The sequence below is a fragment of the Scardinius erythrophthalmus genome (assembly GCF_964197995.2).
Source record: "Scardinius erythrophthalmus genome assembly, chromosome: 19".
Taxonomy (NCBI): Eukaryota; Metazoa; Chordata; class Actinopteri; order Cypriniformes; family Leuciscidae; genus Scardinius; species Scardinius erythrophthalmus.
In genome coordinates this window covers 28,549,398-28,573,461 of record NC_138239.1, presented here as the reverse complement: position 1 = coordinate 28,573,461, position 24,064 = coordinate 28,549,398, and the positions used below count along the sequence as shown (strand labels likewise).

General features: G+C 37.9%; 2 protein-coding genes across 5 annotated transcripts; one reads left to right on the top strand and one right to left on the bottom strand.

Moving 5' to 3' along the window:
* Positions 1 to 361: 361 nt before the first annotated feature.
* LOC308707820 (gap junction epsilon-1 protein) lies at positions 362 to 2,650 on the top strand. The gene is made up of 2 exons (XM_081394494.1): positions 362 to 539; positions 1,573 to 2,650. Exons 1-2 carry the CDS (start codon positions 414 to 416, stop codon positions 1,975 to 1,977), a joined length of 531 nt encoding a protein of 176 aa, XP_081250620.1. The 5' UTR covers positions 362 to 413; the 3' UTR covers positions 1,978 to 2,650.
* Positions 2,651 to 2,795: 145 nt separating this feature from the next.
* On the bottom strand, positions 2,796 to 23,513 carry hivep2b (HIVEP zinc finger 2b). 4 transcript variants are annotated; one of them, XM_081394493.1, is made up of 9 exons: positions 13,564 to 13,988; positions 11,904 to 11,995; positions 7,524 to 11,749; positions 7,261 to 7,403; positions 6,980 to 7,155; positions 6,807 to 6,902; positions 5,946 to 6,649; positions 4,820 to 5,258; positions 2,796 to 4,193 (listed from the first exon to the last, which is right to left on the bottom strand). In XM_081394493.1, the coding sequence occupies exons 3-8, from the start codon at positions 11,469 to 11,471 to the stop codon at positions 4,824 to 4,826; spliced, it is 5,502 nt and encodes a 1,833-aa protein (XP_081250619.1). In that variant the 5' UTR covers positions 11,472 to 11,749; positions 11,904 to 11,995; positions 13,564 to 13,988; the 3' UTR covers positions 2,796 to 4,193; positions 4,820 to 4,823. The 4 variants fall into 4 exon arrangements, with proteins under 4 accessions (XP_081250619.1, XP_081250616.1, XP_081250617.1 ...); XM_081394490.1 differs by adding an exon at positions 23,392 to 23,513 and having other exon boundaries at positions 2,797 to 5,258; positions 13,564 to 13,650; XM_081394491.1 differs by lacking the exon at positions 13,564 to 13,988 and adding exons at positions 21,277 to 21,510; positions 23,392 to 23,500 and having other exon boundaries at positions 2,797 to 5,258.
* Between the last annotated feature and the right edge of the window lie 551 nt (positions 23,514 to 24,064).

Genomic DNA, 24,064 nt, shown 5'->3' with positions numbered 1-24,064 from the left:
TGCTGTGTAACACGAGAATGAACCTCATTGGTTCTTGCTGAAGCTCAAACGTGCTGTGTATCACGAGAATGAACCTCATTGGTTCTTGCTGAAGCTCAAACGTGCTGCGTAATACGAGAATGAACCTAATTGGTTCTTGCTGAAGCTCAAAAGTGCTGCTTAATACAAGAATGAACCTCATTGGTACTTGTGGAAGCTTAAATGTGCTGCATCAACAACAGCATCAGCTTGTTTTGTGCATCATTGCGCCATTTCTACGTCATTGCACAATCATGTGCAAAATTTTTCATAAAACCGATTGTAATCAGAATATACTGCTCCATGTAAATGTAGAGTATACTGTTTTCATTTTGTAGCTCCGGCCTCCAACTGTGATTGGTCAATTCCACACCCTGTTTTTTGGCTCCATCCGAATGTTCTTCCTGGGTGTTCTGGGATTTGCGGTTTATGGGAATGAGGCCCTTCACTTCAGCTGTGACCCCGAAAGAAGGGAGCTCAACCTCTTCTGTTACAATCAGTTCAGACCTGTAACACCCCAGGTAAAGTTTAAAGGTAATTTTTAAGATAAAAATGAAAGTCTGAAGATGGAATGTATCTCAGTTATTTATCAAAAGTCCAGTTATAAAAAAGTTGAGCAGTGTTCTCAGGACAACAGTATTTTACATACATTTCCGGTGCAGTTTAACATTTATAATTGTATTATTCATACTCTCTGTTGGCCCAAACTATTTGTAGGTTACCTTATCCATTTTTGTTTTTCATTACTTTTGCTCTGCATTATCATTTTTATTGTTTTATTTTATTTTAAACTAAATGCTAAAAAGCGATTGAGGCTGTGACAACATGCCCCGTTATTGGGGCATTTTATTTATTTATTTTGTACACTTCCAGTCAAAAGTCTGTAATAATTAATAGTTCCTGTGATGAGAAAGGTGAATTAATTGTGAAACCAGTGGTGCTTGCTTAATATTTTTGTGTAAATGTGATACACTATTAAAGTTTGGGCTACGTAAAATTTAAAAATAAATAAATAAAAGAAACAAAGAAAGAAATTAATAATTTTACTTAACAAGGATGCATTAAATCAATGAAAAGTGACAGTAAATACATTTATAATTTTACAAAAAATATATATATATATTTCAAATAAATGCTGTTCTTTTGATTTGTCTATTTATCAAATAATTTTTATTTATTATTTACTTATTTATGTATGTATTTATTCTTTGCAGTCAAAAATGTAAGCTTACAACATAGGATTATTCATTGGAGAAAATATGACAACTAGCCCCAATCTATGCATCATCACACTGTAAAAAAAAAAAAAAAAGTGTGTAATTTTAACTGTTAAATATTGTAAAAACATGTTAATAAGTTAATAGGTTAACAGTATGTTTTACACTGTGAAATGTCCAGGTTGTTTGGTAAATATGTTTACATTTTTACTGTATTTTTTTTTTACAGAATTATTCTGACAACCACAGCTGCCAGGATTTTTTTGCAAACAATGGGAATTTTATTTTACAGTGCAATTAAGTTATGTTTTTTTTTTCTTTTCTTTTTTTTTTGCAGGTGTTTTGGGCCCTGCAGCTAGTGACGGTTCTTGTTCCAGGGGCCGTGTTTCATCTGTATGCCGCATATAAAAACATAGATCAAGAGGATATTCTGGAACGATCAACATACACAGTGTTCTACATCATTTCTGTACTGTTACGAATCGTCCTGGAGATGGCAGCATTCTGGCTCCAGAGTCGTCTCTTTGGATTCCTGGTTCATTCGCTGTACGTCTGTGACGCCAGTTCACTAGAGAAGACATTAAACTTCACCAAGTGTATGGTACCAGAGCACTTTGAAAAGACCATCTTCCTCAGCGCAATGTACATTTTCACCATTATCACCCTGATTCTGTGTATGGCTGAGATTTTTGAAATCCTCTGCAGAAGGTTGGGCTATTTAACAAATCAATTACAGTCGTAAACTTGAAAATAACAGACAAAAGAATGCAAATTTAAAAGATAATTTTCACATCAACAAACTGCATGATTGCACGGCATCCATCCAGGCGTTTACATTATTCTCTACCTCACTGTCAATAAAACACTGTGAGACGCAGAAATAACTGTTTGTAAATATTTTGCACTATAATAATCTACTCATTTTACGTATTCTCTAACATAATCACTGCGTAATGCTGACTGTTATTTCTTTTAATACTTTTGTCATTAAACTTCATTGTATTATGTATTATTGTAGATGTATGTATCATTGCAAACATTAAATCTCATTAATCACTCATGACCACATATGGAGTCTTAAATTCATTAGAAAATTCCCAATTAAATATGTATTAATATGTAATTTGTAATGAAAAAAAAAGTTAACATTAGTAATCATTAGTTTACTTATAAGCTAATAATGAACAATACTTATACAGCATTTATTATTCTAAGTTATTGTTGATTTAAACATTTACTAATACATTGTTAAAACCAAAAGTTGTATTTGTACAAAGGGGAATTATTACTGTAATAAATGTATTGCTCATTGTTCATGTTGGTGAATGTTAACAAATGAGACCTTGTAAAGAGTTACCAAGCAAAATAATGCAAAAAGAAGCATATGGTAATGTGCTAAAGTACTTTATGGTAAAGAAGCAAAAACTTATTCTGAAACTTAATTAAAGATGAAATTTCATTTCCTTATTCATCTGATTTGTTTATTATAATTAATACGAATATTGCATTTTGAGGTAAGAACATCGTCAACAATTTTTTAAGATAGAACTTTAATTTTCGTTTTTTTTTTTTGTTTTTTTTTCTAAAGGACATCTTGTAATCAGAGTAAAACAAAAACAAACATTTAAGTAAGAAGAAATCAGCTGCCTTTATGGGCAAAACAAAAGAAACATTCATAAACTTCTATAAACGAAGACCATGTACCAGTCCAAAGATAAATAACAGTTGTAACTTCTAAAATGCCATAAACTGAAACTAGATACCTCAAAATCTTTAATATGTAATACTGTAAACATGACATGAAAGTTCCTTCAGTATAAACTCAGTTTAAATTTACCATCTCAGCATTTTTAAATACTCAGACTATTAATATAAATACCATAAACTGACTGCTACTTCATATGATATCAATATGTTTAATATGAGATAGCACTTATACCTTCTTTAAAGACATTTAAAATGACTTAGGTTAAAAATTCATACATTCAAACAGTCAGACAAGTTCACCAGACAAACCCATTCATCTGATGACAAGAAAAACCTGAAAAAAGCAACTATCCCTTCAAATATACCATTTCATTTTTGTTTACTTCTACACAAGACACTCTTCAAAAGTAATTACAGTACATGATAGCGATTATGTGTGTGTGTTTGTGTCTGTAAATATGTACGTGTGTGTATAAACATGTAAATATGTATGCATGTACTGTATGTGCACATATAATTGACTTAACAGTGACTGGAATGTTGTGTCAAGATTAATTCAATGAAAAAAAAAAATCATCTACAATGATTTAAAAGAGCTCCAATATTGATGACACGGCATTCAGTCTATCAGCTACCTAGAAAGTGCTTCAAATAGTCATCTTAATGCACAATACTTACCACTTTTTATATAATAATATGCAGATCTATATTAAAAATGCCTTGTAATGACATTTCTTTGCTTAAGTGCAGAAAAATCTAAAGTTTGAAGGAAACGAGGTATGATACATTTAGAAAAATACTATACGGTGGAGAAGGTTTAAACAAAAGGGCTTTTTAAAGAATTTATCATCAACACTTTTAGGTTCATAATCTTGAACGCTCATAATGCAGTTAAGTTATAAAGGTGCCAGCAAAAATATACAATAGCATACAAGGCAATGTCATAGCACAGCTTAATGCAATATGCAAACTTTAACATACTGTACGTAATACTGTAAGTGCAATCTCAAAAAGCAACCACGATATCTCATTTTAGTTAACCTTTATGACCACCACTATGGTTAAGTGCATAAATAGGGTACATCGAATGACTTTCTCTCTTTAAGGGATATCCAAACATCTTCTTAAAAGGCACAAGCATAAGTCAATGGAGACGATGTCAGTTAGAATTGCGATCAGTGCTTTGTATTATACTTGGGACTTGATGCACTTCCTGTAGGAATTGTTTCAATTGTCCTGTGAGATGCAGATCTGCAATTTAAATAGTTTTCATGAAATACTGATCTAATATTTATTTTTGCGTGTATTGTTGTAAATTCGAAGCTTATACACATTTATAGTTAAAATGGGTATGGCAGGTATAGAGAATATGGCATGTGCATTGAAATGAATGAAAATGCGAGATGTTGTGCATATTATTTGATTCTGCCCACGTTACCAAAACTCCAAATAATCTTGGTCAGACTCCAAGGCCAAAAACACACTCTACACACAAGTTACACAAAATGATTTGTGTGCATTTTTACCCTCTGAAATGTGTCAGACTGCAATGTATAATGCTGCATGGTGGCGCTATGAGTCATTGAGTCATTCAGGTCAACTATTGAGAATTTAGCTGAGCAAGTTAGTTAAAGTTTGTTAAACTTGGCTTGTTTACAGCAGCTACCTGAATAATAACACATCCAGTTTAATGGCACCGACACTTAAAGGTAACTCTACCGCCCCTTGAGTACAGAAGAACCGCCAGTGCAACACAAGAACGCACGTAAGGTATGTTCAACACAACCATTCACTATGTTTGAATACTTGCATAAAGTATGTTTCTGGTCTGAGCTTGGATTTAGTTTTACTTTTGAATGCGATTATACAATGCTTACAAAGTCAGCTTTTAGGTGGTTTATCGACGGCATCTTCAGATGTGATTCTGAGGGATGCAATAGCTTTTGCACAGATGTAGACGCTCTCCTCCTTTTTATCATCTTTGCTATGAAGGCCAGTGGAAGAGGTTGCTATTTCTCCACTGCAGGCCACTCCAGGATCTAGGACAGGGGCTGAGGTCCGGCCAGAACTAGCCGTTTCTAATATTTTCCCCTGTGGAATTGATGGGAGCGTATTTCTCTCCCCAGCAGCACCAGATATTGAAGTGGAGGGCATTCTTATCCCCCCAATAGGGATCATCGGAACAGGTGTTGGCACCTGTCCTTGAGAGTGCAAAGGCAAATGGCTGAAGATGTCTGGCAGCAGGGTTGTGGACAGATCCCTACTGCTGCATAGGCCAACAGGAACATACAGATTCTGAGGAGTATCCCCTTGATCCTGAAAAAGAAGAGAGGAGAACGTTGTTCATGGTGCTGACCAGTTCATTCAGGTCTGTAAGCTATTTTCTGAAAATTAAATACAGGCATCAAACTTGGTGTAGTTTTGGTTTGAACATTTGTTTTAAAGTATTTCATACTGAATGCACCTGGCCTTATAGCAATATTTCACCCAAAAATTCTGCCATTATTTTGAAGGATCTTCATGCATCTTTCAATCTACACAAAGACAGCTCAAGCTGTCAAAAAGGACCAAAAAAGGCTATTTTTACCACATATGTTTCAGAGAAAAACTGCATAAGAGTTAGGAACGACATGAGGGTCAGTAAACAGTGACTGAATTAAAACGTTTTGGGTGAACTGGCTTTAAGGCTGAAAACTGTAGAAATGCTACATTACAAAAACAGTTAAGAGGTGTACTCAATGGTTTTTAGACCTATAAACCAAAATTTAGAATATTTCTGATACAAATAAAATTTTTAGTTAACAGTTAAACAAATTATAAGGTACAGGTTTGTCTCCAAAATGTATAAAAATGCCATTTTTCCATCAGTAGAGCATGACATTAGCAATGCCAAGATCATGGGTTCAAATCCCAGAGAAAGCAAGAACTGTTAAAAATGTGTACCTTGAATACAAGTCACTTTGGATAAAAGTGTCTGCCAAATTCGTAAATGTAAAAGCATACCATTCCCACGTCTGAGTGCATTCCGATGATTGGTCTAAGGGGAGGAGCTTGAAATCTCACACTCCTTCCCGGATCCATGAGGGTCCTATGCTGATAAGACCCTCTCCGTGGAGATACGGCCCTGAGCACCCCTTTATGTCGACCCAGCGGAGACTGTGCTCGCTGCCCCGATGTGTCCGAACCTGTAGGTCTTACAGGTGACAGCTGCCGGATGAGTGAAAAGTCCCCTCTGATGCTCAGATCTCTCCTTGGAGAAATGGCCCTTAAAGGAGACGAATCACGGCATGACAACAGGTGACGTTGTGGCGAGAGATCTCCTCTTGGGGAAATGTACCTCTGGCGAGGTGAATCCCAACAAGGCGACAGCAGCTGAGGTGGGCAAGACTCAAAGGAGCTGCTTGACTGCTCAAAGGTCAGATCATCCTCAATACTCTGAGAGGAAACTTCAAGCTGTTCCTTCAGTAGATTGCGGCTTGGGTCAAAATGTTTAGGGACACAACCAGACAGACATGGCTTGTTGACTGCATAGGACTGAGGACTTGTGCTTCTGGACAGCGTTTTTGGTGTAGAATCACCATCACATTCATCATCTTCATCATCGTCTGGTTCATCGTCATCAACACCATCAGAGTCTTCCACATCTGAGAACTGATGTTTAATGGTTGTTTCCAATGGCATTATGCCAGAGGACTTCTGGGTGTCATCTACACAAGCAGCAAGAGCAAAAAAAATTGAATTAGCTGAACAAAATGTTCCACATTTATAGTGATGCTAACACCTTGCTACTAACAAATGCAGCTAGACTAAAAGCTTTGCTATTAGTGATACTACTGCCCAGCATTACTGAAGTAAATTTCCTACCAGCATCCTCTGTATTGTCCATGGCTGTGGGTGAAACTCCTAGTTCAAGGCATTTTTTCATGTGAGCTTTTGACTTCATATGCTTGGTGAGATTCCCTGAAAAAAAGGCAGGGGTTATTTTTCTATCCCAAACTTTTGCAGTCATCCTTGAATAAGAACATGGTAAAACCAACCTTTAGTTTTAAAAGCAAAGTTGCAGCACTTGCACATATAGGGTCTCACATCTGTGTGCGTTCGAATGTGTTTCTTGAGCATGCTTGGCTTCTTACAACGAATGCCACACTCTTCACATATATACTTTCCCCGACCACGACCCCTCACATACACATATTCCTCATTGGACTTGTACCTGATAAAAAGAGAAAAAAAAAAGAAAAAAAAGAGAACACTTTTATTAGGGGGCATTTCTACAGTCATGCATCAACATTAGCATTATCAAAGTACATATCCATACCCTCCTTCAAAAATCTTCACACGGACTGGTTCTATTTGCCGTATGGTAGATGCAACATCCTCTCGTAAAGATTTGCATCTCTGGCTTATGTCTCTTATCCTCACGTCCTGTTTTGTATCTTCCTCTCTGTAGTCCGGAGTTACCTACAATACCACAGAAGACTCTTTGGAACAGATGGCTAAACAAATATCGGATCATCGTAAAGGTAAATATAGCATAGTAGCAAGTGGCAAATCAGCAAAAACCAACAACAGGCAACATACTTGTTCTTGCTTCGGTCTCCAGGGGGTGGAGGTCACAAGTACTCCAGGCTGATGCATGGTAGCGATTGAATAAATAGTATTCTGCCTCCCCTGTTTGGATCGGAGAAGAGCAAGAACCATCCCAGTGCTAAGATCGGGTGGGTTAGGGTTATGGCATCTCACAAACCATGAGGCATACTCAGAGAAATGTGCAACTGTTTGGGTGCTATTTGGCTTAGTGGAGTTGAGATAGCACCAGCTCACACAAGTAGTAGTGTGAAGACCTGGAAACTTGGAGAACAGTAAAGCACCAGTGATTGCAGAGGGCAGTGCACCTATTCCAGAATGATAACTAGTCATCGTATGTTCAGGTGTTGGTTTACGCTCCATCATAGCAGCGTCTTGAGAAATTATGGCAGAAGACTGTAACTTTGGATTGCTGTAAAAGTCTTGGCTGGCCTCATCCATATCTACTACCTCAGTGGGTGCACACAATTCTGGGGTGCTTCCTGATTTGAAACCTTTCTTGGGACTTTCTTTTTCACCTTCAAGATTTCCTAACTCGACAGCACTAAGCTCTTCAACAATTTGGCCATAAATGTTCTCATCTTTGACTCGTTTTTGCTGTTTCGCTTCAATAAAGAGTTCAATGCTACTTGCAGGTGAGAGCATGCGCTTGTTTGCTCCACCACTGGGGGCCTCTGTAGTAGAGATGGTTTTGGAGGTTAATGATAGAGGTATGCCTGTATTAAGCTTTGCTGGTGATGCCTGTGAGCTTTGCAGTAGTCGCCTTGGGTGCCCTGACACTGGAGATAGATCACAACCTAGGATATTTTGTGGCAGGACAATGGCAAGATTTTGACAGGAGGAAGTTTTGTGTTCTATGCACGATATAGGATTGTTTGTTTGAGAATCCAGAATTTGAGATATGCTAGTGTACGTTATGTTTCCGTAAGATGGTACTTGCATCTGAATTCTGACAGGAACTAACAAGCTGGATGTGCTTTGACTTGCTAATGCTTGGTGAGCGTGTGAAAGCACTGCTATCGTTGACAAAACATTGCCTAAACTCTGAGAACAATCTTCCTGGGGTTTTCTTAAGTTAATATAAGATTCAGATGCATTGGATTCTTCAGGTTCTTTCTTAATTAGAAGCATTATGCTATCCATGTCTTGAACATTGCAAACATTTGGTTTAGCATATTGAGATGAAGCTTGCACTGGGCTATATTGTTTGTGTTGTGGAAATGGACTACCGGAAATAAAAGAGTACTTCATTTTCTCAATGGATTCCTCAGGTATAAATGGTTTGCTTGGTGAGGTTCTCTTGCTCATTTCATCTGAGACTGTACCACATTGCATCTCGGGTTCACCACTTAATGATGCCTGCCTAACCAAGAAGGCCCTTCTACGCTCTTTAACCTCCTCCTGCCTAGATGTAGATGAAGGAGAAAGACTGCCATAATCAAAAGACTTGCTTCGAAATTCTGGAACCTCTGAGGGTAATTTATAGGGTGCCTGCTCTGAAGCAGAACGTCTCATCTCTCTGTGATGACTTTGTGAACTACCTGGCACAGATAAGAATTCCAAAGGTTTATTAAACTCATCTGGGTTGGCCTGGCACACAAGGTTAAGGGTCTCCTCTCTGTCAAGGGACTGGGAAAAACTTGAGCTGTGAGATAAATTGCTATCTTGACTCGGGCTTCTGGAGAGACTTGTGCAAGCAGATTCAAAACTAGATTCTCCAGAAGAACATTCCAACTCTGCTAATCTCAAGCGTTTCTTTTTGGGTGGTAGTTTTTCCATTGGAAACTGTGACAGGGTTTCACTCCTCTGTGGCCACTGGAACTCTTCAGTGTGTTTTTCCTTCTGCTTGACCCCTACATCCTGAACTTTTTCCGGTCTGTCAGGCTCCACAGTTACTCTAATCTCTGGAACTTGGATACTGGGCTGGGATGGTGGCTGTTTAGGCATGTGGAGTTTCTGGTGTAGAAAACCGCTGCTTCCCCATTGCCAGTCTACTCCTTCTGTTCTGTGACCCTCCATGCTATGCTCCTTTTCCATGAATTTGTAAGTGCCAATTTTGTCTAAGGGATGTGATCTAGCGTCACTTGACTTTTCTGACGAGTTTGGTTTGTTTAATGAATTTGTGTGCTGAATGACAGATATAACATTACTGCCAGCCCTTCTCTCAGTGTCAGAAAAGGCAGTGTCTAAAGTAGTTTGCTTTGTTTCAAGTTCCTCTGAGTGTCCAGAAGGCTTGACTTGGATATTAAAGTCTTCTTCCTCCATGACATTTTTGTCTTTTCTTCGTTTCCTTGTAGAATTTTCAGATAAATAACTTGGAGATATGGAACACAGATCAGCCTCTTGACAGTTTTCTGTACCCATTTTGGAATCATCTATGCTGTGAATTTTCAAGTCTGATTTTAGGCTACAAGCCAGGTGAGCGTAGCAGTCTGATTCTGCATGTCCTTCGTTAGCAGAGTGCTCAAACGCAGCTTGCCGCATTAGTCTTCTCATACCCATTGCACCCCTGTAGGAGACATCAGCACCTGTCAATCTTTCATCAAATGAATTACTGCTTCTAAGCCCTTCTGGTGCATTTAGATTCGAATTAGATGATGTTGGAAGAGAATTACTGCGCAAGAATACACTACTCTCTGATGCCATTTCCAGAAAGTCAGAGCTAGGGTTTTGACATTCTTGGTAATCTTCCTCTTGGAAGGACTCTGAATCAATTTTTATTGATCGAACTAGGTCTTTTTTGCTTCTGTGAATGGAGGAGTCTGTGTCACCAGGGATCATGCCTTTGTTCAACGTTATCATGAAGCTAGATGTGGCTTCATTTACGTCTGTCATGCAAGTTTGTACAGTGATTGATTGCTTTGGCCTGGTCGTTGGTCTATAACATTTCCCAAACATAATTTCTTGATAAGATTTGGCATTCGCGCTCGACTGGTTGAACTGTTGCTCTGCACTCTCAGAACGTGAGAAGTATCCTGAATCAGTGCTGCCTTTACTGTATGAACTGGGCAGGGAAAGAGACTGATCAGAGTCTTGACTTTTCTTCTCTGAAAGCCGAAGTGCCAGTCTTTGCTTGATGGAGGAGAATTCAATCATTTGGTCCACCTGAGCAATAGCCGCAGGTGCCGACATTTCCCGGAACTGCCATAAAGATACTTTTCCTGATGACCCTGTTTCCCTTTTGACTGAAGTCTGAGCAGAGCACATGGTTTCCCTTTTTGCCTGTTTCCCTCCTTTTTCTTGCACAAAACCCTCTGTGTCTTTGATATGGCTTGTTGTATCCAAGGACAAGTCCTCCACAACTTCTTCATCGGTGTCACTGCTCTGTTCAGCATCAAAACGCATCTCGCCCTCTGCCACAGTCAACTCCTCATCCATATGCTTGCTGTCTTGTTCTGAAAATGAAACCAATCCTGCTTTCACTGCATGGGTGTGAGATTTTCTGTGTTTGTAGAGGTTGCTCTTAGTTTTAAATGAGAAACCGCAAGGAATGCACGGATACGGTCGTTCGCCAGTATGAGAACGGATGTGCTTCTTTAGTACGCTGGGTTTGGCACATGCTCTTCCACAATACTGGCATACATACTTCCCAGTCTTAACAGACTTCTGTTCCTTTTTGTGAAGGCCCTCTGACAGCAGCTCATATTCCGACTGAAGGTATCGTTTGTTTGGGAGAGGAACGTTCTTCCTCCTGAGCTGGATGTGACACTGTTCTCTAGATTTTGAGGTAAGAATATTTCCTGAAGCAATGACCTGTGACTCCATACCAGGAGATGGATTTACCGCTGGGGTCTGGGGTTGCTCCACAAGTCTTATTTTGTCCTCTGAGCCAGAGGATTGGCCTCTTTGGGTCATCTCGGATGGCAAGTGTTTTTCTTCATCTTTGAAACTGATAATCTGTTTGGAACGTTCCGCTTCACCTGAGGTTTTAGTAGCCTCCATTATAAGGATTTGCTAACTACAGTTGCTACATTGCCCTTGGTTTTGTGACAACGAACATCTTCTTGCTTCGATTAAAGTTTCTCACTTAACTTGGAAGTTTAATCCTTCAGTGCTTTAAACAACTCCCTATGATTGTACAGCAGTCAGTCCACCAGCATCATTTTCAAAAATGATGAAATAATCCTTTCCATATGTTCAAGAGCATAGTTCACTCAAGTTGTTTAAAAATGGTCTCCATCTCTATATACATTTAGGCCTGGGCACCACATCCAAATTGTCTGCAAACAGTAAAAAACATGTTATCAGCATTTAATTTAAAAACATTTCAATTACTGTATAGTGAAGTATAACTTGAGTAATATAATAAAATGTTACATATTCATGAAACGAGAACAAAAGCCATCTTCAAGCAAAAATGGTCCATAAACTCACCATGCCCTGAGTAGAGTGTTTCTGAAGGCAGTGTGCCAGCACCATCTCTGTGTCTTTCTGGGGTTTGTGATTGATGCGAAGGTCGTCTCAAACTATAAGGTCAGGAATTCCTCCATTAGAGAATTGACCAAAACTACAAGTACAACAAGTACACGGCTGTGCAAGGATAATAAGGACGTATAATCTCTATTTGGAGTGTTGTTGTTGCTATTCAAAGAAATCTAAAAAGAAATCTGGCTAATCCTGAAATATGAATGAAGAACAATAACTCAATTATATACATTACCATTAAAAAGTCTGGGGTCAGTAAATGTTTTTGAAAGACATGCATACTTTTATTCAGCAAAAAAATGCATTAGATTGACCCTTCACAGTATAGACATTTACAGTAAAGACAAGATTCAAGATTCAGGGGAACACATGTAAAAGATCTACCACTGAAAAACCCCTATAGATGCACTATTCTGAATATTTGGAAGAATGTGTCTACATCAATATACAGTGTATGGTGGTTACGGGCTGGTTTAATGACTGTGTACCTCATTAACCAAACATATATACATGTCAAGTACCCTGTAGAATGTCAAGAGAGTCTAAAGACTAGTGAATGTATCTACATCTATTTTGCAAAGCAAGACAAATGTCTGACCAAAGTTAAAATTTTACTGCTCAAATAAGTCAACAGGTAGTGCCACAATATGAACAGGATATAAAACAATAATATTGCAACTTATACCACCTCTGCCTACACAATTTGAGAAGACGTGCACATATAATTACCATCTGCATGCATCAGAGTGTGTATAATGAGGTTACATAAGGTTATCTGGTTCAAACCTCTTAATTAGGACATTCAAACTCTAAAGCCATTAGAGAAGAAATATCAAGCTCTGCCAGGCTATAAAACCTAAAACCGAACTTTGACATGGTCCACAATGAAGTCAAATGTTTCCCACGGGTCGAGTTAGTATCTAAACAGCCCGTCTGTCTGATGATAGCGAGCAGAGAAGAGAGTGGATGTAGGAATGACAAAACACAGCGATCAGATGTGCTTTTTTCAAGGTCAATCTCAATCCTGCATTGTCCTCAACACAATGAAGGAGGAATATGGTGGATAAACCTGTCAGAGGCTAAATGCACCTTTAAAAACTGGGCTGACAAGTGTCAATGGTGCCACAGAATTCAGTACTAAGACATGGGGCAATGATCGCATTAAATCTGTCAAAGTAACACAATGTGAATTTATCCTTTAAGAAAAACATCGAAACTCATCTGTAATAGTGACCATAATACTAGAAGTATCTAAGTTTGACCTTCGATCATCCTTTAGATGATCACACATGCATCTGCATTAATGCATCCACACTACAACAACAACAACCAGAGGAACATAGCAAAGCCAGAGGCGGGAAAATATAACCAGACTCCAGAGAATGCCATTACGTCATATCAGCCCCCCCATGGCATCACTACCCAGCGGAATGCCTGGCATCTCATGAAATACAGCTGTGTTGCATCTTAAAACTATAACAGGCACATAGAAGAGCTTATCGTACTTCAAAAAAGCAGAGCAGTCAAGGACCGAGTCCCTTTTGACGAGTCACCTGCTTTTGAGTCCCAGTAAGACATATAACACACTGATTGCCATCAACCTACAAACCTGGAGTCCAAATTCAGCCTTGTCCAATGTCTCCAGTCAAATGCAGATGTTCTCATAATTCCTGCTTCCCGTATTGCTGTACATCACCTTCAAAAAGAGACAAATGTGCCAGGAATAAGTCTCAACAGTCATCCATGTCTTGCTCAATAAGAGTACATTAGAAGACCTACAGATGTAAGCGAGTCACCACAGAAAATACCTCACTGAGACGCGTATCCAGGAACAAAAATAGAAAAGGGACCCTGTGAAGGGTTATGCAACGGCCCACATTCGAGCCACTTTTGCATCAGCACAAAGGAGAAGTGAATGGCCATGCTGCTGTCTTACTGCTTGTGAAAAGGGACTGAAAGCAGAAAGGTTTTGAATAAAACAAAACCTAAATTGCACTAAAATAAAAGATTCAAGCTGTGTATAGAATTGCATAGTCTTACTATTTCTGCAATATAGAGTAACTATGGCAGAGATTCTAAGAGTAGTATGATAGTACGCTATTCCGAACACATGTACAACTGGAACTGAAAGTCCTAATAGTTGCAAAGCCAGCTATCATTAGCCATGTAGCTCATGAGTGTGATAAATGATCAGCAGAACCGTCTTAAAGTCAAAATGAAAACCTAACTGCCATTTGCACATTATTTCAAAACCACATTTGCATTCATAATGTTTCATCAAAATGGAATAGTGCAACAGTGTCCATCCACTTTTTCAGGTGCCTTGGTTCCGGAAGTATTTTTCCATTCATTTTCCATTCATCAAGTATTCTTAAAAGAATTAAAAACTAAAAACTTAAAAACTTTGTATTTTAGGTTTATTTTGTAGCACATATATGCACACGCACAAACACATTCATACTGTACATAAATATTTAAGTAATTTCAGAGCGCTGGAGATTGACATTCACAGTGCTTCATGGGAGTGGGCGGTTCTTCTGACGTTTTGTTTGTTTCGATTCTCTGATTGGCTTCAAAGATTTATTTGCAGAAACATTGGTAATGTTGTTTTTCATCAGGAATTAAACTATTATAATCATTTTTACGATTATTTATAAGAAAGAGCTCAAATAATCTGGGCTGATTGCTTCAACAAAAGCATATACCATAAACCTCTTAGCTCACAGTAGCTCTGTCTTTAAATGTATAATTGTATATAATAATTATTGTATATAATATTATTAATTATTATTTAAATGTATATCATAATATGTTCCCTAGTGAAAAAAAAAACCTATATCAAAATGTATTTAAAATGCATTTATTTCATACTAAGTACAAATCCATTAACATATTTACTGACTTATGACTGCTTGAAACTTAAAGATATAAATATTATTAACTTTATTTGGAGTACATTTTTATTGTACAATGCACATTTATTAATATTAAGCCTAAAGGCCTGTTCACACCGGGACGAATTTCGCGCGCGCTATTCACCGACGTTTAACGCCTCGTGACTAAACAAAGGGCGCCAATGTGAGTGTGTACACCGACGCGAAAAACGCTACGCGTAAAAGCGTCATTTTTTAAAAAACACCTCGGGTTCGTTTTTTTGGTTTGAAACTATCCGACCAATGAGATTGGCGCTTTTGCTCACGTGTCTGGAGCTTCTGAAGTTACAGTAAAACACAACTTGGGGGCGCTCAAACACAAAATGGTCTTGCCGAGCACAATACGTAACGGCGAAGAAGATATACGCCAAGTTCATAGACAGTAAATAAACAGCGTCTACACTGCCGGGAAGAAATAAGACGAGGAAGATGCAAGGCAAGATGAATGTAGAGCTGCTGGTCTCGTTGGTGTCGGAACATAAAGAACTATATGACAAACGCGAAAGCGACTACAAAACCGGCGTATTTCTGTTTTACATTAAGCGCCATCTAATGTCAGGGAATAAATTTGCATGTTCACTCGGCTCATCGTCAGCGAAAAATCGCTTGGGTGTGAACACAAAAAACGCGGTGAAAAACGCTGGCGAACAATGCGCGCCGATATTCGTCCCGGTGTGTACGGCCCTTTAGTAAAGGCCTGTTCACACCGGGACGAATTTCGTGCGCGATATTCGCCGACGTTTAATGCCTCGTAACTAAACAAAGGGCGCCAATGTGAGTGTGCACACCGACGCGAAAAACGCCACGCGTAAAAGCGTCATTTTTAAAAAAATGCCTCGGGTTAGTTTTTTTGGTTTGACGCGCCGCGTCAAAAACTATCCGACCAATGAGATTGGCGCTTTTGCCCACGTGTCTGGAGCTTCTGAAGTTACAGTAAAACACAACTTGGGGGCGCTCAAACAGGGCCGGCCCGAGGCATAAGCGAACTAAGCGGCTGCTTGGGGCCCCCTCGCCACCAGGGGGCCCCCAAGCGAGTTTTTTTTTTTTTTTTTTTTTACATATTAGGCCTAATTAAATTAAACAAGTGACATAAATTAATGAATGGATTAATAATTCAAGACAAGAAAATTCTGATTTCATGATCAATATACCTGCCTACAACTGCTGCTGTGTCTGCCAGTGTTTGAGTCATATGCGCATAACCTCGCGTGCATAGAAAATTCGTGCGCAAAGTCACGGTAGCCTAATGTTAAGCCATTTCACACAAATTTGATTTGATCAATGATTTATCCTTTAAATTTAATGATATTCAGAACAGAACAAGAATAAAAAAATAACTATAAACAAGCCAAAACGAAATAATTTAAAGCGAAAGTGAAAGCGGATCTCTCTCATTAGAATCAAAATGTTTCAACATTCGCGATGGATTTGGATGGTAAACTATTATTTATTATAGGCTTCTTTGTACTTCACCCACGTTCCAATATCGAGGGAAAAAATCATCCTCTTCACAAGCGCAAAAATGTGCTTGAAATCCAATATCGAGGGAAAAAATCATTCTCTTCACATGCGCAAAAATGTGCTTGGAAACATCACAGTGGAGCGGTGCTTATACGCAGCACTGAATGGTACGAATTGTAGGCTACTACTGACTATTTAAAAAGAGCAGTGTAATTTTTATATGTTAGTTTGACTATTTTATTAGTATTTTTTATTACGGCTATAACGAACAGGCTGCGATGTCAAGATTGCAGTGCTGGAATAGCCTATGTTGTGTGTGTGTGTGTGTGTGTGTGTGTGTGTGTGTGTGTGAGGCGCGGACGCGATCGAACAGTGGAAACATAAACACATACTCCGTCATGTTCATATAAGACATCATTCAAACTGCAAAGGGTTGCAAAACGTTGGAGGATATTTTGCAAATAATTTTTTTTTGACAGTTTGTTTTCAGAAGTTTCAAAGAGTTAGTAAAAGAGTAAAGAAAAAGTTAAAACATTTTTATTTAAGTATCTATTTTTTATTAAGTAGGCTATTTATTTTGTATTAATACATAACCTCATTGTATTAATTTATAATGTAACATTATAGAGTGACATTGTGTCAATAATCGTCAAGCACAGGTGACTCCGCGTGGTGGGAGGGGGCCCCCAAATCAAATTCTGCTTAGGGCCCCCAAAAGGCTCGGGCCGGCACTGCGCTCAAACACAAAACGGTCTTGCCGAGCACACATACGTAACGGCGAAGAAGATATATGCCGAGTAGCGTCTAAACACTGCCGGGAAGAAATAAGACGAGGAAGATGCTCGCCGATGAGAATAACGCTCGCCGATATTCGTCCCGGTGTGTACTGGCCTTAAGGATGTAATGATCTCTGTATAATATCACTCTTTAAATGCAAGATATTTAAAGTGCACCTAAAGTATACTTGCAATCAAATATACTTAAGTATATCTTTAGTTGGACTTCAGCACTATTTCTGGATAACTAAAGTGAATTTACAAAATGACAACACTTAAAAAGAAGTGACAACTACAAAATTAGTTGACCCAATTTAGCAGATTTTAAGTATACTAATTTAGTATACCAAAAGTACAATTACAGGATATTTATATTACAAAAATATGTAAATGTATTTGTAGTATACTTAGCATAAAATTAAATGTAGGCCTATTTCAAATACATTTTAGCATATTTATTTTTTCACTAGGGTTATCATTAAAAATCAATACCACTATGGAGAAAATGAATGGGACTTTTACTTTCGGAACCCAACTGTTACACTTCAAATTGCTCCAGCTCTGAACATTCCTTTTATGCTGACATCATGAATTCCTCTCAGTCACCATGACATCATGAATTTCCTTTCAACCACCTAACTTTCTCAACACCGCTTTTTATCCAGAATCAAGTCGTGGAAGTAAATGTGGATAGTTTTTATATGACATTTTAATACAATTTTAAGTAAACAAGTAACTGAAAGTAAGCCCTTGTTCAGGGTTGTAAATCCTCACTGCCTCTCAATTGGCGTTTAACCTTGACCTTTCAACACAATACAATTTACACAGCTAAAAATACTTGACCTGCCGTGACCATCATCTTAAGTTACAGCGGGGGAAGACAACTGCACTGCATTAGAGGAGCGGAGGGGGTCAGGATAACATGATACACTACAGATACCGTCAGTGAGTTGTAGTCTCAGTCTATTAAGTAACATTGTAGCCTGCCAGCATTACAAATGCAAGCATCACTATTACTATTGCTTATACTCAGAGCAAGTGATTTGATCAAACTCTTACTATTGCATTTTGGCAAGCAACTAATTTTCACTCATGCGTTCTCCGGACATGAATGATTTTATGTATTTGAAATACAAAATACTATTTTGTATTTTAAAGCCTTTGGAAAAAATCAAATGTAATTTGTATTTAAATACATTTAAGATGAGTATTTTTGTATTTTCAAAATACATAAAATACTTTTTGCCAGTCAACCTCTTTATCAGGGTATTGATTTTGTGCATCAACTAGTTCAGACATTCACTAGCTCAGCATTGGATCAGCGAAGGTGAGAATGTCATGATCAATTCTACTTGTTGATTAAAGTTAAAATAGTGCATTATTCACTTCAGTTAACATGAAAGAATAAAAGAGCACAGACAAGTGGGAAAATAGCGTTAGCTAATCAGTCTTGACCGATTGTTGATTTTTATCAACTAGCTTGTCAAATGTGTTTAAAGCATTACTGCACGTTAGGGCATGGGTGATATGACACTACATATCATAGCAATGATATAAAGTTTGAACTTTTTCTAAATCGTTTACGTAGACGGGCCTATTTGTGGGGTAAGCAAATTTATCCGTGCAGCTTTTAGTGGGAAGGAATTATTGGAACGTCGGAGTGGAAAAAGAAGCACTGATGAATGATACACCACAAAAATCGTCAGCTTTTAGTTTTATTGTACATAAAAAAATAATAATAATAAAGGGGTAAATAATGTCAAATGAATTTAAATTAATTCTAATTTTAAATTTTAGATACACTTTCTAATTTGAATAAACTTATAGAAACAAATAAACTTTACATAAAATAAACATAAAATTACTTAAAAAGCATTGGACTACCTGCAACAACAAAACAAAACAAAAACTCAAAAGAGTTTGAAATTCAATTTATGCTGTGGAATCAAAACTGATATTGAGAATTGTGAAACCATGATATTGTTACTGTGAAGTAAAATTGAGATTTTGGTCATATCGCCCATCTATATTCTTTGTTAGAAAGCAGAAAAGGTTCCCACAGTTTTACATACAGTATGATTTTTTTAATAGTGTTCACCACAAGTAATAGACTACATTGTAACCAGAAATAAGTATATAAATGGCTGCTATTTTGCATAAGTTTATTTGTAATTGCCAGAAAGAAAGAAAGAAAGAAAGAAAGAAAGAAAGAAAGAAAGAAAGAAAGAAAGAAAGAAAGAAAGAAAGAAAGAAAGAAAGAAAGAAAGAAAGAAAGAAAGAAAGAAAGAAAGAAAGAAAGAAAGAAAGAAAGAAAGAAAGAAAGAAAGAGATGTGGTTAGGAATGGAAAGTCAGTAGGCCTATGTAGTTTCTCCATTCACTGTGACCTATACCTGCACTGGATGGCCAATTTCATGTATTTTGAAAATACAAAATACTGTATTTGTATTTAAATACATTTTTCCACACAGTATTTTGTATTTGTATTTTAAATACATTCTCATGTATTTATGCCCATCTCTGCTGATAAATGACTTACACTGAAAAATGTTACCCTTAAGTTTACACGACAACAATGTGCTAGAAACAGAAAAGTGGTCTCGTAAAGACAACAACATTGTCAAAATGATCCCTGTTCACACGGATCCGCGAAAACGACTAAATGGTTAGTTGCTGCGATGTCACTTTGTAAAGAAAAACTACACGCCTATAGACTGAACACGAACCGCTTTCTTTTTTTGTGAAGACGATAACGGTATCGTTTTCAAAAATGTGACATAAGATAGTCTTGTTTTCTTTAAAAAATTATCAAAATTGAGCTTAAAAAAAGAACAGGTAGCCTATCTTCCCGTGTGGTGAGGGAAATAAACTTGTTTTCCCTTTAAATTATTTTTTTTTTATGATTTTTCTGACCCCACTGGCAGATTTTTTCTTGTTTTATACTTAAACTCACTTCATTTTGATATGTTTTTTCAGAAAATGTAACTTAATATCGTATGTTATTTTGCTTCTTACGAATCTTGATATAAGAATATTTAGATATTTGTACTGGAAAACAAGACAAAATACTGAGTAAGAAAATCAGATATTGCAGTGTATAATTGTCATTTGTGAACAAAAAACAACAACAACAACAAAAACAGGGCAAACAAATCTCATAGACTTGCACTGAAAAAGGGAACCGAGCTAAAGTACCAGATTTGGGCAAGCAAGCAATACAACCACCCACAATATAACTTAGCAACCACTGTCAACATGCTAAAAACTGAGAGCACTTTATAAACAGCATAACACTCAAGCTATAGTGCAACAAATTTTGAATGGACAACTACTACTCTATTCTTGAATAATGCTTTTTTGCTGAGTCAGGAAAGCTGTGTTTACGTCCAGTTTATGTGAAGCATTAATAGTACAGAAGCAGTCCTGAACAACAGTTTATTTATTTTCACAGTATGCAGTAATTCATCATTGTGACACGACCAGCCATTGGAGGAGGAACGTTTGCACACTATCAAATCACATGCAAATGTGCAGATTTCCGCTGGTCAGCAGACTCGTGTGGAAAAGCCGAGCAGGAGGACCCGCTGGGACAGACCATCATATTTATAGAGAGACGAGAGACTTGACCTTCAATGCTTGTGGAGGATCAGCCATTTCAGGGCAGTTCCATATACTTAATGCAGAATATAGAAAGCTGCAGTGCTTTCTCTCTCGCTCTCTCTCTCTCTCTCTCTATCTATATATCTATATATATATATTCCTGTGATGCAAAGTTCAATTTTCAGCATCATTACTCCAGTCTTCAGTGTTGAAAGTCACTTTTGATCAATGTAATGCAACCTCGCTGAATGAAAGTATTTATTTTGTTAAAGAAAAATCTTACTGACCTCAAACTTTTGAACAGTAGCGTACATATACAAACACATATGAATAACATATAACAAGCTTTACAGTGCGTTCTCCCAGAAACATACATGTACAGTACATTTATTAAAATGTCTTACATATTTAAAGATCTAATATTTTAATATTAATCGATAACTGATTAATCATCATTGTCATCAAGTGTGTGCACAAAGGTTTGATGGTTGCACTAAAAGTGTGCCATATGCAAATGGCCTTGATCTGGAAATTATACTGTAAATGTCACTCACCACGCATGTGTTGTGCAGAAATGAGGAATGTTCCCATGGCAACAAAAACAGCTATTTCTGCTGCACTTCACGTTCTTTGTCTCACATAGGTGGATATTCAATGGGCTAACAGGCGTCCTCAAGTAACCCTCGTGCACCTGTGACATCACATGCTCACTAAACCCCCTCACAGCACACAGGACAGATGAGAATCTGCAGAATCCATACATGGTTCACCAGGTAACCTAAAATGTGCTTGGTTTGATATAAAGCACATTTTTTGAATGGTTTTAATCCAGTAACAGTACACTGCGCTACTCTAGAAATAGATCTTTAAAGGAATTGTTTAGCCAAAAATGAAAATTGTATCCTTTATTTCCATTTTGTTCCAAACCTGTACTCTGTTATATTTTCTATGGAACACAAAAAGTTATATTCACATAATTCTTTTTCATAGAAACAAAGCTCCAAAACGGGGGAAACTCCTTTAAAGCAGTCCACATCTGAAGCCATACAATAGCTGGCAACAATAAAACCATTAGTAAACATTAGTTAACTTAAAGGGTTAGTTCACCCAAAAAATGAAAATTCTGTCTTTAATTACTCACCCGTAAGACTTTCATTCATCTTTGAAACACAAATGAAGATCTTTTCAGTGAAATCTGAGAGCTTTCTGTTCCTCCGTTGACAGTCTACGCAACTACCACTTTCAAGCCCCAGAAAGGTAGTAAAGACATTTAAGTAATCCATGTGATTCCTGTGGTTTAACCTCAGTTTTATGAAGTGACACCAATGCTTTCTTTGCACCCAATTTACAAACTATTAATCTCCAACGCATTTACGAGAGCACAACCCATGCATGCTGAGTTGACGCGAGAGCAGGCGTTGTTGTGTGAACACACGTTGGCAGTGGCGTGCACAGACCTCTCCGGGGCCAGGGGCGAAATCGCGTTCCGCGGGCACCGCAATACATGCAAAAAGGGCACTTTCGCTTTCACTATTAAAAGGGCAGTGGCTCAAGACCCCCACCCCATGCCTTTAATGCATTAACTACAATGAGCATTTCTGTCACGTTTCAGTCCAGTGATGATGAAGAAGATAAACACTTCTAGTTTTTATTTAAATAAAGTCAGCTCAGGTAATCCACAGATGCGAGACAGCATTCAAGCTCAAACACATGAACAGTACAGGACAATAAATGTGAACTAAAGAGGAACTTAAATACACAGAGAAAATGAACTGAATACTGACAGGTGTGCTTGGATTAATGGCTGGAAACTACATCAAAGGAAACAGGTAACTGAAGAGAAACAAACTAAAAGTACATGAAACTGAAACTAAAGCTAAACTGAACATAATGTTGACAATTTCATTTGTAACAGTATTTATTCATCTTTATTAGCATAAAAGGAGGAGCGACGACAGTGAAGGACGAAAGAGGACCAGGCCTGGATTTACGTTGTGTTTATGTGTGTGCGGCAGTCGTCCCTGAGGGGCTGCCGCTTTACTTTCGTTTTGTGTTTATTTATTTATTGAATAAAGTGTTTGTTTGTTTTAGAGGTATGGAGAAAATGTCAGGATTTTCATTTTTGGGTGATCTATTTCTGTAATGCCACAACTGTATGTCTTCAGTCCTCACAGTGCATCTTCCCAGTATTTCTCAGACTAGAGAAGGTCACAAGGCTTTAGATTTTGAAATAAATGCCTTGGGTTTCTCAGTGTTATTCTGAGAACAGTGTTCTCTGATCACCATGGCAACACATGCTAAGTGCTATTTCACAGTGAATGAAGAGGCAATGAACAGGCTTCCATTGAAGTGTGCAGGACTAGAATCATATGACTCATGATCCAAACCATTATAACATGTCTAGATGAAATGAATGCATGTCCAAACATGGCCATACAAGCTCTGTTGACCAACACCACCTCGGGTGACCAAAACTATGCCAGTATTTACTGTATTTAACAGTTGTTTTACACATTAATCACTCAAGGAATATTTATAAACACAACATCTCTTACTGGATCTCCAGAGCATCAACAGCAGCCAAAGTCCAATACGTCATGCATCCCAACCATGTGCCAGGATAAAAAGCCTTCACATTATCATGTTCAGATCGTATCTAACTCTCTCACCTGGCCAGATCTCCTCATTCAAACCCATTCAGCTCCCTCAGGTCAGGTTCCCATCCTCAGTGTATGACTGCCAAGAGTCCTATTTTACACTGACTTCTTTCTGTTAGGCACTGCTACAATCCTCTCTCACATGAGCAATTGGAAGTAAGTGGAAAATGATCATGTTTCTTGGCATTAACACGTGTGTGTTGATTGGCTGAGGGCTGATGTCCATCACCGTGACAACACGCTGCTGGCAATGGCAGCAGCCGGAGAGGAATATACACAGGGACAGAAATAGATTTCTGCTCACTCCGGAGCACCACGATCCCAGCACAGAGGAAGGGAGGGAATCTGAGACGGAAGATGAATGCAGACATAAGAAAGCAAGGACATTAGTTTAGAGTATCACACCTGCAGTGTGCCACTGCTCAATGCTTACTGTGTGTGCAGAGACCTGTTTTGGTGAACATTAGTGTGGATTACTTTGCACAACTTACTCCCGGTTTCACAGACTTAACTAGTCGCAGACTAAAATGCATGTATGAGCTGAAAGCAACTTGCAGTCACATATCTTAAAACACGTTTAGTTAGTGCCATTGTTTTGTCTCAAGATGCACACCAGTACTGGTTTTTTTTTTTTTTCTAAGGTTAATTTATAAAAGCTTCTTAAATTCCCTAATATAAGGCTTAA